The following is a 12,173-nucleotide window of genomic DNA, read 5'->3' on the forward strand; positions in this document are numbered from 1 at the left end:
TATGAACAGAATGAAAAGTCAAGCCACAGAGATGATGGTTGGAATGCATATAAGCAACAGAAGGCTGAAATCCAAAATAAGCAATAAGAAAGGCAGGCAACTGAGTCAAAAAATGAGCAATGACTTGAACAGGAAATTCACAGAAAATATGGAAATGCCAAAAAGCATATGAAAGAGTGCTCAATTTTGTTTGTTATCAGGGAAACCTAAATTAAAAGCACGAGATACCAAATATCTAAAACTAAGAATGACATTACTAAGTATTGGTGCTGATGTGAAGCAACTGGACCTCTTGCACTGCTGGGAGTGCAAATTGTTATGCCCACTTTGGAAAACAGTTTGACATCATCTGAAGTTGAAAATAATGCGTTCTCTGTGACCCAGCTATTCCGTTCCTAGGTATGTACTTGTTATGGTCTGAATGTTTGTGTCTCCCTAAAATTCATATGTTGAAATCCTAACCCCCAAGGTGACAGACAGTATTAAGAGGTAGGGCCTTTGGAAGGTGATTAGATCATGAAGTCATAGCCCCCGTGAATGGGATTAGCACCCTTATAATAAAAGAGGCTGAAGGAGCTTCTTTGCTTGTTCTAGCATATAATGACACAGTAAGAAGATGCCATCTATGAAAGAAGCAGGACCTCGCCAGTCACCAAATCTGCTGGTGCCTTGATTTTGAACCCAGCCTCCAGAACTGTGAGCAATAGATGTTTGCTGTTTATAAGTTGCCCAGACTATGGTATTTTGTTACAGCAACCAGAACCAACTAAGACAATACCGAACAGATATGTGTTCAACTTACACAGGGGACATGGACAAGAATATTCATGGCAGCATAATTTGTAATAATCCCAAAGTGGAAACAACCCAAATGTCCATCAGGAGCCGATCATGGGTAGTATATTCATAAAATAGGATATTATATAGTAATAATGAATGGACTATAGATAGATAAAACAAACACAGATAAATCTCTCAAATAAAAAGAAAAAAAAGAGAAAGAAAAGAAAAAAGTTAGGTACATGGCTGGGCGCTGTGGCTCACACCTGTAATCCCAGCACTTTGGGAGGCCGAGGTGGGTGGATCACTTGAGGCCAGGAGTTCGAGATCAGCCTGGCCAACATGGTAAAACCCTGTCTCTACTAAAAATAATAAATAAATAAATAAATAAATAAATAAATAAATAAATAAGGAAGGAAAAATAAAAAGGAAAAAGCCGGGTACAAAAGAATACACACTATATAAGTTTATATAAAGTTCAAAAGCAGGCAAACCAAAACCATAATCTTTAGGTGATAAAAGAACAAAGAAAAGGTAAGAATTACCAGAAAAGCTAGGATAGTGGTTACCTTTAACGAGTAAGGGAGAATTCCTGACAGCAGAAAATCCTGCAGGGGGCTTCTAGGATGGTGGCAATATCCTATTTTTGGCCTGGATAATGGGCACATGGATATTGTCTTATAATAATTCTGAGCCAGGCATGGTGGCTCACACCTGTAATCCCAGCACTTTGGGAGGCCGAGGTGGGAGGATCACGAGGTCAGGAGTTCGATACCAGCCTGACCAACACGGTGAAACCTTGTTTCTACTAAAAATACAAAATTGGCTGAGCCTGGTGGCGCACACCTGTAATCCCAGCCACTTGAGAGGCTGAGGCAGGAGAATTGCTTGAACCAGGGAGGCAGAGGTTGCAGTGAGCTGAGATTGGGCCATTGCATTCCAGCCTGGACAACAAAAGTGAAACTCCATCTCAAATAATAATAATTTTTTAAGCCGTGTGTTTATGTACCATGCACCTTTCTGAATGTGTTTTATTAGATTAAACTATGTGTAATTACCAATATGCAGTCATTTTTTTTTTGCAGATTGCAGATCACAGAACTTTATTAAGATGAAATCACTGCGAATTACATAGAAGCTACCAGACTAAGCCAAAATCCATGAGGTTCATGTGAACTTACAGTTACAGAAATAAGAAACAAATGGCATATCCAAAACCATAAGGAAATATCCTGATGCCCAGGTGATGAAGTCTGGGGGGAATAAGTCCACACATTTATTTCAAGTTGTTAAAGAGTTTGTGGGCCACGCAATGGTCCGTTGCATGCAAAAAGTCAAAGAGCTCCTCCGTGCAATCCTCTTCTGTATGTGATTGAGAGGATACACGCTCATCACAGAGCTCCAGCCGCTCCTGGGCCTTTACACATTTCTCCAACTGCTGGCATTGCTCTCTCACTGTTGTTAGGGGATCCTGATGTAGAAACACTAATTCCCCCTCTTCTTCTTCCTCCTCCTTAGGATCTCCGGACTCGGTCAGCATCTTTCTCTCGTCCTCCAGTCCTATGTCTGGCTACAGTTCTGGATTCAACACGAGCAGCAACTGCGACACCTAATCCACTTCAGGATCTAGAAGGACTTGTAAGAGTCACTCAGCTGATATCCGGCGATCTGGCCTGAAGTCAATATGCCGTCATTATTAACCTACAAAATGAGAATTCATGTGATTCAACCCAGTATTTCACACACACACAAAATAATTTACTAAGGCTGGGCGCGGTGGCTCACGCCTGTAATCTCTCAGCACTTAGGAAGGCCAAGGCGGGTGGATAACCGGAGGTCGGGAGTTCGAGACCAGCCTGACCAACATGGAGAAAGCCCATCTCTACTAAAAATACAAAATTAGCCAGGCATGGTGGCACATGCCTGTAATCCCAGCTAATAGGGAGGCTGAGGCAGGAGAATCTCTTGAACCCGGAAGGCAGAGGTTGTGGTGAGCCGAGATCGCGCCGTTGCACTCCAGCCTGGACAACAACAGCGAAACTCTGTCTCAAAAAAAAAAAAAAATTACATTAAGTTAAGCAGCCATTCAAAATGATGGTTGTGGCTGGGCACTGCGGTTCACACCTGTAATCCCAACACTTTCAGAGGCCAAAGATGGCGAATTGCTTGAGTCCAAGAGTTTGAGACCAGCCCGAGCAACATAGTGAAACCCCATCTCTACAAAAAATAAAAAACAAAAAAATTAGTGGGGTGCCGTGGTGCTATAGTCCCAGCTACTTGGGAGGCTGAGGTGGGAGGATCACCTGAGCACAGGAGGTCGAGGCTGCAGTGAAACGTGGTTGTACCACTGCACTCTAGTCTGGGTGACAGAGTGTGACCCTGTCTCAAAAAAAAAAAAAGGAAAAGAAAAAAAGATGGTTGTGAAAACTATTAATAGCTTAATTCACCATTTATTCATTAAGCAAATATCTCCTGGGGGCTTACCATGAACCAGGCATATTTCTTTTTTTTTTTTTTTCCTGAGATGGAGTTTCACTCTGTCGCTGGAGTGCAAAGGAGCCATCTCCACTCATGGCAACCTCCGCTTCCCGGGTTCAAGTGATTCTCCTGCCTCAGCCTCCCAAGTAGCTGGTACTACAGGCGCCCGCCACCACACCCGGCTAATTTTTGTATTTTTAGTAGAGATGGGGTTTCACCATGTTGGCCAGGATGGTCTCGATCTCTTGTCCTCATGATCTGCCTGCCTCAGCCTTCGAAAGTGCTGGGATTACAGGCATGAGCCACTGTGCCGGGCCTGAACCAGGCATATTTCTAGGCACTGGGAGAAATTATCTCATTGCACATTAATGGGAAGAAGAAAACATAAACAGATAAAGAAATATCTAGAATGTCATATTGTGGTAAGTGCTGTGAAGAAAAACAAAATGGAGTAAGGATATAGGGAATGACAAAGAAGTATTTTAGGAAGCACGGAAAAAAGGTTCTCTGAGGAGATGACATTTGCAAATACAAATGAATGACAGGAAGGAGGGAAGCCGAGTGAGACGCTGGGAGAGAGAGCTTGCAGGCAGAGGAAAGAGCAAGTGCGCAGGCCCTCAAGCTGGAAGGTGCTTGGCAGGACTGAGGAACAAGGAGGCCAGTGTTGTTGGATGAGAGTAGGGAAGGGGGGAATAGGAACACATGACACAGGAGAAGTGACCAGGAGCTTGATCGAGTACAGTGTACGTGCCCCAACAAGGACTTTGGACTTCATTCTTTTCTTTCTTTCTTTTTTTTTTTTTTTTTTGAGGCGGAGTCTCTCTCTGTCACCCAGGCTGGAGTGCAGTGGCATGATCTCGGCTCACTGTAACCTCCGTCTTCCGGGTTCAAGTGATTCTCCTGCCTCAGCCTCCCAAGTAGCTGGGATTACAGGCATGCACTACCACGCCCGGCTAATTTTTTGTATTTGTAATAGAGACGGGGTTTTGCCATGTTGGTCAAGCTGGTCTTGAACTCCTGACCTCAGGTGATTCGCCCACCTCAGCCTCCCAAAGTACTGGGATTACAGGCATAAGCCAGTGCGCCCAGCCTGGATTTCGTTCTGAGAGGGATGAGACGTCATTGGAGGATGGAGAGGAGGAGGTAGGATGATTTGATGTGTAGTTCTGAAGGAAGACTCTAGATGTTCTGTCGCAGAGGGAGAGTAGGAGGATAAGGGTGGAACCAGGGGTTCCTGTTAAAATACTACTGCAGTGTGCAGGTGAGAGATGTAGGAGGCATGGACTAAGAGGGTAGTGGTGGTAGCGTGGAGAGTTTTGGAATCAGGATCAACAGATTTTCTAAGTAGAACCGGGATAGGATTTGTTGATGAATTGCATTTAGGGTAAGAGGAAGAGGAGTCAATATGTACGATGCTTTAAAACAGAATTGAGACAATTCTATATATAGTTTGGTCAAAACTCTTTTAAAAATGTTCTTAAATTACTTTTGGAACAAGACACTTACTTATAGCAAATTAGAAGAAATCGAGTTGGGGAGACACAATATTTTCATAGACGGATGGATAGCACCATTTAAAAAAGCAGATGGTAATTGCACATTGTACAAATTGCCCCAGAAGGTAAGGAAAGGAAGAGGCCCCTAGGTCTGGAGGAGGCAGGTCTTTACTGAGGAGGCAGGGCGTGTTGAAAGAGGAAGGTAGAGTTAGACCAGGTGGATTGAGGGCTGAGCCTCAGGGCTTAGGACAGGGTGGTAGGAAAAACACTGTCCTTCGAGTGGGAGGAATTAGGCTCAAGTTCCAGTGCAGCCACTTACCAGGTAAGTGAATGTGAAGATTAGATAAAACATCTGTGACCCACCCATTAGGTTCTCAGTAAAGGGGAACAACTATGAACTGTTCTTTTTATAATATCCAGAGTCTTAATTTTCAGATTTTTCTATGATTTTTTTTTATTTAGGTTGACAAATCCTGTTCACCAGAAATTACAGCAGAGATTGTAGACAGGAAGCTGCAGGGGAAAGAGGCGCAATGAGAAATCAAGCTTGGACACATTTGGTAGACTCCTATAGTTAGGTAATAACTCATACAGTTAGGTAATTGCATAACGATTGATAGCCCAGAAATTGGAGCTCATCCAGTAATTCTGTCACATAGTCATGTCTCCCTCTGCTGGCAAAACTTGGTTTGTTTGTTTTTGGTTTTGTTTTTGAGATGTCGCCCAGGCTGGAGTGCAGTGGTGCGATCTCGGCTCACTGCAACCTCCACCTCCCAGGTTCAAGTGATTCTCCTGCCTCAGCCTCCTGAGTAGCTGGGATTACAGGCTCGTGCCACTAGGCCTGGCTAATTTTTGTATTTTTAGTAGAGACAGGGTTTCGTCATTTTGGCCGGGGTGGTCTTGAACTCCTGACCTCAGGTGATTTACCACCCACCTCAGCCTCCCTAAGTGGTGGGATTACAGGGGTGAGCCACCGCACCTGGCCTGTTTTTTGTTTTGTTTTTTTAGAGACAGGGTCTCCCTCTGTTGCCCAGGCTGGTCTCAAACTCCCAGGCTCAAGGGATCCTTTTGCCTCAGCCTCCCAAAGTACTAGGATTACAGGTGTGAGTCATTACACCCAGCCAGAACTTGGTTTTTGTAGGGTAAATCCAAACCTGAATTACTTGTATTTGAACATTTGTAGACCCCAGGATTACCAAAGAGTGAACTCTGTCTTCTTTGTATAATCTTACTGTGGCTGTCACTGGGACCACACTGGAAGAAGGTGGTGGAACGGGAATCCCCTGTGGAAAAATGACTTTTGTTGTTGTTGTTGTTGAGACAGAGTCTCGCTCCATCACCCAGGCTGGAGTGCAGGGTCGCAATCTCGGCTCACTGCAACCTCTGCCTCCCAGGTTCAAGCGATTCTCCTGCCTCAGCCTCCCCAGTAGCTGGGACTACAGGCACCTACCACCACACCTGGCTAATTAAGGTATTTTTGGTAGAGGCAGGGTTTCTCCATGTTGGCCAGGCTGGTCTTGACCTCCTGACCTCAAGCAATCTGCCTGCCTTGGCCTCCCAAAATGCAGGGAAATACAGGCGTGAGACACTGCGCCCTGCCAAGAACTTTCATTATCAAAGGAAATGCAGCAAAGGAGCTTCTTCCTCCCACCAAGCCAGTGACGGGTCTGTATTCAATGAAGTTGTCATTCAAACCAGGACTGGGAAGCAACTGATCTGTACCTTACCATCATAGGAAGCTCACCCCGTGGCACAGGGGAAACACTAGGAGGGCTGCAGGTTTGGAGTCTGTGGACTGTGCCACTTGGCTGCGTTTCCTTTCTTAGTCACTTAATCAGTCTGAAGCTTAGGGTCCTCCTTATAATGTGAGGATATTAATATTTTCTCCTTTCCTGGGATTTATGTGAAGATCAAGTGAGTAACAAATGTGATAATACTTTATTAACTGTTAATCACACTACTAATCTAAGGGTTTATTACTGTGATTTCTTTGTGTCACCTTTCCATTCTCTTGCCTTGAAGGTTTTTTTTTTCTTTTATTTGAGACAGAGTTTCGCTCTTACTGCCCAGGCTGGAGTGCAATGACACGATCTCGGCTCACTGCAACATCCGCCTCCCGAGTTGAAGCGATTCTCCTGCCTCAGCCTCCCGAGTAGCTGGTATTACAGGCGCCCGGCTAATTTTTGTATTTTTTAGTAGAGACAGAGTTTCTCCATGTTGGCCAGGCTGTTCTTGAACTCCTGACCTTGTTATCCCCCACCTCGGTCTCCCAAAGTGTTGGGATTACAGGCGTGAGCCACCACGCCCGGCCTTTTTAATACTTATTTATTTATTTATTTATTTATTTATTTATTTATTTATTTATTCTTGCCTTGAAGGTCTTTAAACATTCATTCATGGCCAGGTGCGGTGGCTGATGCCTGTAATCCCAGCACTTCGGGAGGCTGAGGCAGGTGGATCACCTAAGGTCGGGAGTTTGAGACCAGCCTGACCAACATGGAGAAACCCTGTCTCTACTAAAAATATACACAAAAAATTAGCTGGATGTGGTGGCGCATCCCTGTAATCCCAGCTACTTGGGAGGCTGAGGCAGGAGAATCACTTGAACCTGGGAGGCAGAGGTTGTGGTGAGCCGAGATCGCACCATTGCACTCCAGCCTAGGCAACAAGAGCAAAACTCTGTCTCAAAAAAAAAAAATTAATTCATTTGCTTAATGGCCAATATTAACTATATTAACTATATAACAATATTATATAATAACTATATTAACTATATATATATATTTTTTTTTTTTTTTGAAATAGGGTCTCACTCTGTTGCCCAGGCTGGAGTGCAGTGATGCAATCTTGGCTCACTGCAACCTCTGCCTCCTGGGCTCAAGCCATCCTCCCACCTCAGCTTCCTGAGTAGCTGGGACTACAGGCACATGCCACCACACCTGACTAATTTTTGTGTTTTTTGTTGAGGTGAGGTTTTGGCATGTTGGCCAGGCTGGTCTCGAACTCCCGAGCTCAAGCAATCCACTGGCCTGGGCTCCCAAAGTGCTGAGGTTACAGGCATGAGCCACCGCCCTCGGGCAAATACTAACTACCTTAATTGCAGCCAGAACTGTGTTGGGTATGGGAAAAGGAGACACAAAGACAAAAACCATGGCTCTTGTCTTCAACACTTTATGGTGAGAGAGACAGACTCAGTTAGCCACAGTACAAGTCAAACTGTGATGAGTACTAGGGGTCTAGCTAAACAGAGAGCTATAGCAACATGAAGAGAGGAAATTTTTTTTTTTTTTTTACAAATTAATTAATTTTTTTAAAAGATGGGGGTTTCAGTATGTTGCCCAGGCTGGTCTTGAACTTCAGCGCTTAAGTGATCCACTGGCCTCAACCTCCCAAAGTGCTGGGATTACAGGCATGAGCCATCGCACCTGGCCAAAAGGAAAAATAATTCTGGTAGAGTCAGGGGAGTCAAATAAGTCTTCCCAGAAGAGGTGATGCTCATATGGGACTTTATTTATTTGAAAAAATATTTATTGAGCACAAACTATGTACTGGAAGCTGCACTAGTCTTTGTGATCACAAAAATGAATAAAGCAGACATGTTATGACCTCACAGACCAGAGGAGGTAGACAAATTATGATTTAATTATACTTATACTAATTTCTATGAAGGAAAGTACAGGGAAGGATGAGAACCTATTACAGAGGGACATACCTAGGTTGGTAAATCAAGAAAAATATCCTTAGGGAGGGACATTCAAGCTGAAATCCAAAGGATGAAGAGGAGGTATCTAGGCAAAGATGGTGAGGATAAATATTCTAGAAGCAGAGACACAATGTGTAAAGGCCCTGTGACAGGAAGCTGGAAGGGAGCTGAAGAAGGTCATTGTAACTAGAGCACGAGGGGCAAGATGGAGAGTGGCATGTGATGTGACAGAGATGTGCACAGGTGCCATGTTGTGCAGGGTGTTGCTGACTGCGTTAATGATGTGGAGTTTACATTAAGACCAGTAAGAACTGGCCGGGCATGGTGGCTTACGCCTGTAATCCCAGCACTTTGGGAGGCCAGGGTGGCCGGATCACCAGGTCAGGAGATCAAGACCATCTTGGCCAACATGATGAAACCTCGTCTCTACTAAAAATGCAAAAATTAGCTGAGCTTGGTGGCGGGCACCTGTAGTCCTGGCTACTCAGGAGGCTGAGACAGCGAGAATCACTTGAACCCGGGAGGCAGAGGTTACAGGGAGCCAAGATTGTGCCACTGTACTCCAGCCTGGCAACAGACAGGGACTCCATCTCAAAAAAAAAAAAAAAAAAAAAAAAAAAAAAAAAAAAAAAATTCAATGAGAAGCATTGGAAGCTTTTTTTTTTTTCTTTTTTTTGACGGAGTCTTGTTCTGTCACCCAGGCTGGAGTGCAGTGGCGCGATCTTGGCTCACTACAACCTCTGCCTCCCGGGTTCAAGTGATTCTCCTGCCTCAGCCTCCCAAGTAGCTGAGACTACAGGCGTGCACCACCACACCTGGCTCATTTGTGTGTTTTTAGCAGACACGGGATTTCACCATGTTGGCCAGGATGATCTCGATCTCCTGACCTCATGATCCGCCAGCCTCTGCCTCCCAAAATGCTGGGATTATAGGCGTGAGCCACCGCACCCGGCCTGGAAGCTTTTTAAGCATGGGGTGACATGATCAGATAGGTGTTTTTACTTTTACTTTTTTTTTTGAGACAGCGTTTCACTTTGTCTCCCAGGCTAGAGTGCAGTGGTGTGATCTTGGCTCACTGCAACCTCTGCCTCCCGGGTTCAAGCAATTCTCCTGCCTCAGCCTCCCAAGTAGCTGGGATCACAGGCCTGTGCCACCACACCTGGCTGATTTTTTTGTATTTTTGGTAGAGATGGGGTTTCACCATGTTGGCCATGCTGGTCTTGAACTCCTGACCTCAGGTGATCCACCTGCCTTGGCCTCCCAAAGTGCTGGGATTACAGGCATGAACCATAGTGCCCGGCTGATTTTTACACTTATTTATTTATTTATTTTAGAGACAGGGTGTTGCTCTGTCGCGCAGGCTGGAGTGCAGTGGTATGATCATGGTTCACTGCACCCCTGAATTCCTGGGCTCTAGGGGTCCTCCCATCTCTGCCTCCCAAGTAGCTAGGACTACAGGCATGCACCACCACATCTAGCTTTTAAAACAAATTTTTTTTTAGAGATAGGGTTTTACTATGTTGCCCAGGTTGGTCTTGAACTCTTGGCCTCAAGCCATCTTCTCACCTTGGCCTCCCACAGTGCTGGGATTACAGGCATGAGCCACTGTGCCTGGCCAGATAGATGTTTTTAAAAGATTACTTTCTTTTTTTTGTTTTGTTTTTTTGAGACAGAATTTCGATTTTGTCACCCAGTCTGGAGTGCAATGGCACAATCTCAGCTCATTGCAACCTCCACCTCCAGGGTTCAAGTGATTCTCCTGCCTCAGCCTCCTGAGTAGCTGGGATTACAGGCGTGCACTACTTTTTGTATTTTTAATAGAGACGAGGTTAATTTTTGTATTTTTAGTAGAGACGGGGTTTCACCACATCAGCCAGGCTGGTCTTGAACTCCTGACCTCAGGTGATCCATCCACCCGAGCCTCCCAGAGTGCTGGGATTATAGGCGTGAGCCACCGTGCCCAGTCAAAAAGATTGCTTTCTAAAGAATGAATACATAGGGGTAAGAGCAGACTCTGAATCTCCCCATTCAGAGAGGCCAGATTGGAGGCTACTATAGGAGGTCAGGCCAGAGAATACGATGGCTTGGTCATGATAGCCCCTATGGAAGTAGAAAATAAATGGATAAATCTGAGAAATACGCAGGAAGTTGGCAGAATTTCGTATTCAAATGGATTCAATGTATTCAAATGGATACACTGAGACTGAAGGAAGTGTTATTTACAGAGCTAGGTAATATTTTTGGAGGGGAGGATAATGAGTTCAGTGTGAACAAGTAGAAATTCAGGTACCTGGAGAGCCACCAAAGTGGCTCTGTCCATTACAGAGTCGGATATAGAGGTTTAGAACTCAGAAGAGAGGTCTGGACTGGAGATACAAATCTAGGAACTATATAGACAATAATGGAAGCCATAAGCTATAATGACACTAGAGGGCGGCACTGGAACTCACTGATGTCCTCGGTAAGAGAGGTCTCTATTGCGTAGTGGGAGGAGAAGCCATATAAGTTTGTTTTTTTAATTGAGATGGGGCTGGTCTCGAACGCCTGGCCTTAAATGCTTTCCACCTCGGCCTCCCGAAGTTCTGGGATTACAGTGTGAACCACCACACTGGGCCAGTCATGTGAGATTGAGCAGTGGAATGAATAGAAGCTGAGGCTATGTAGACAGAAACAGACACAGTTAGGAAGACTGAGTGCAGTGGCTCATGTCTGTAATCCCAGCACTTTGGGAGACCAAGGTGTGAGAGTCACCTGAGTCCAGGGATTTGAGACCAACCTCAGCAACAGAGTGAGACCTGGCTAATGTTAAAAAATATTGTTTTTTGTTTGTTTGTTTTTGTTTTTGTTTTTTGAGACAGAGTCTTGCACTGTCACCCAGGCTGGTGCAATCTCAGCTCACTGCAACTTCCACCTCCCGGGTTCAAGGGATTCTCCTGCGTCAGCCTCCCAAGTAGCTGGGATTACAGGTGCCCACCACCATGCCCCACTAATTTTTTGTATTTTTAATAGAGACAGGGTTTCATTATGTTGGTCAGGCTGGTCTCGAACTCCTGACCTTGTGATTCCCCTGCCTTGGCCTCCCAAAGTGCTGGGATTACAGGTGTGAGCCACCGTGCCCGGCCTAAAAAAATACTGTTTTTAATTATCCAGGTGTGGTGGCATGCACCTGTAGTCCCAGCTATTCGGGAGGCTGAGGCAGGAGGATAGCTTGAGCTCAGGAGTTTGAGGCTGCAGTGAGCCATAATCATACCACTGCACTCCAGCCTGAGTGACAGAATGAGACCCCCTTCTCAAATAAATTAATTGAAATAAAAACAAAGTTAGGACATTTCGGGCAGAGGAGCAGCATGAGCAAAGACAAGGAGACACGAAAAAGTGGGGTGTGTTTGGGGGACTTAAGCTAATCAGAGTGGCTGGAGACTTGAGTATGTAAGAGGAAGGAAAAATGAAGACAATGGTGAAAATGGAGACGCCGAAGTGAACAGCCTTGAATGCAAAGGACAAGAGAAAAGAAAACTGCTATTTCTGGAGTGCCTCCTATGTCGTAGGAGTTTTTGCATACATTATCTCACTTAATCCTGATGTGTAAGGTAAGCCCTCTTTTTTTTTTCAGAGACAGGTTCTCACTCTGTTACCTAGGCTAGAGTGCAGTGGCACAATCATCGCTCACTGCAGCCCTGAACTTACGGGCTTAAGTGATCCTCCTACCTCAGCCT

The 12,173-nt window shown here is 45.0% G+C and overlaps 1 protein-coding gene across 1 annotated transcript; it reads right to left on the reverse strand.

The window, feature by feature from the left end:
- Positions 1-2,016: 2,016 nt before the first annotated feature.
- On the reverse strand, positions 2,017-5,121 carry LOC101142327 (cytochrome b-c1 complex subunit 6, mitochondrial-like). The gene is made up of 2 exons (XM_055377421.2): positions 5,074-5,121; positions 2,017-2,350 (listed from the first exon to the last, which is right to left on the reverse strand). The coding sequence occupies exons 1-2, from the start codon at positions 5,119-5,121 to the stop codon at positions 2,057-2,059; spliced, it is 342 nt and encodes a 113-aa protein (XP_055233396.1). The 3' UTR covers positions 2,017-2,056.
- Between the last annotated feature and the right edge of the window lie 7,052 nt (positions 5,122-12,173).

This window comes from Gorilla gorilla, chromosome 12 (genome assembly GCF_029281585.2).
Source record: "Gorilla gorilla gorilla isolate KB3781 chromosome 12, NHGRI_mGorGor1-v2.1_pri, whole genome shotgun sequence".
Lineage (NCBI taxonomy): Eukaryota > Metazoa > Chordata > Mammalia > Primates > Hominidae > Gorilla > Gorilla gorilla.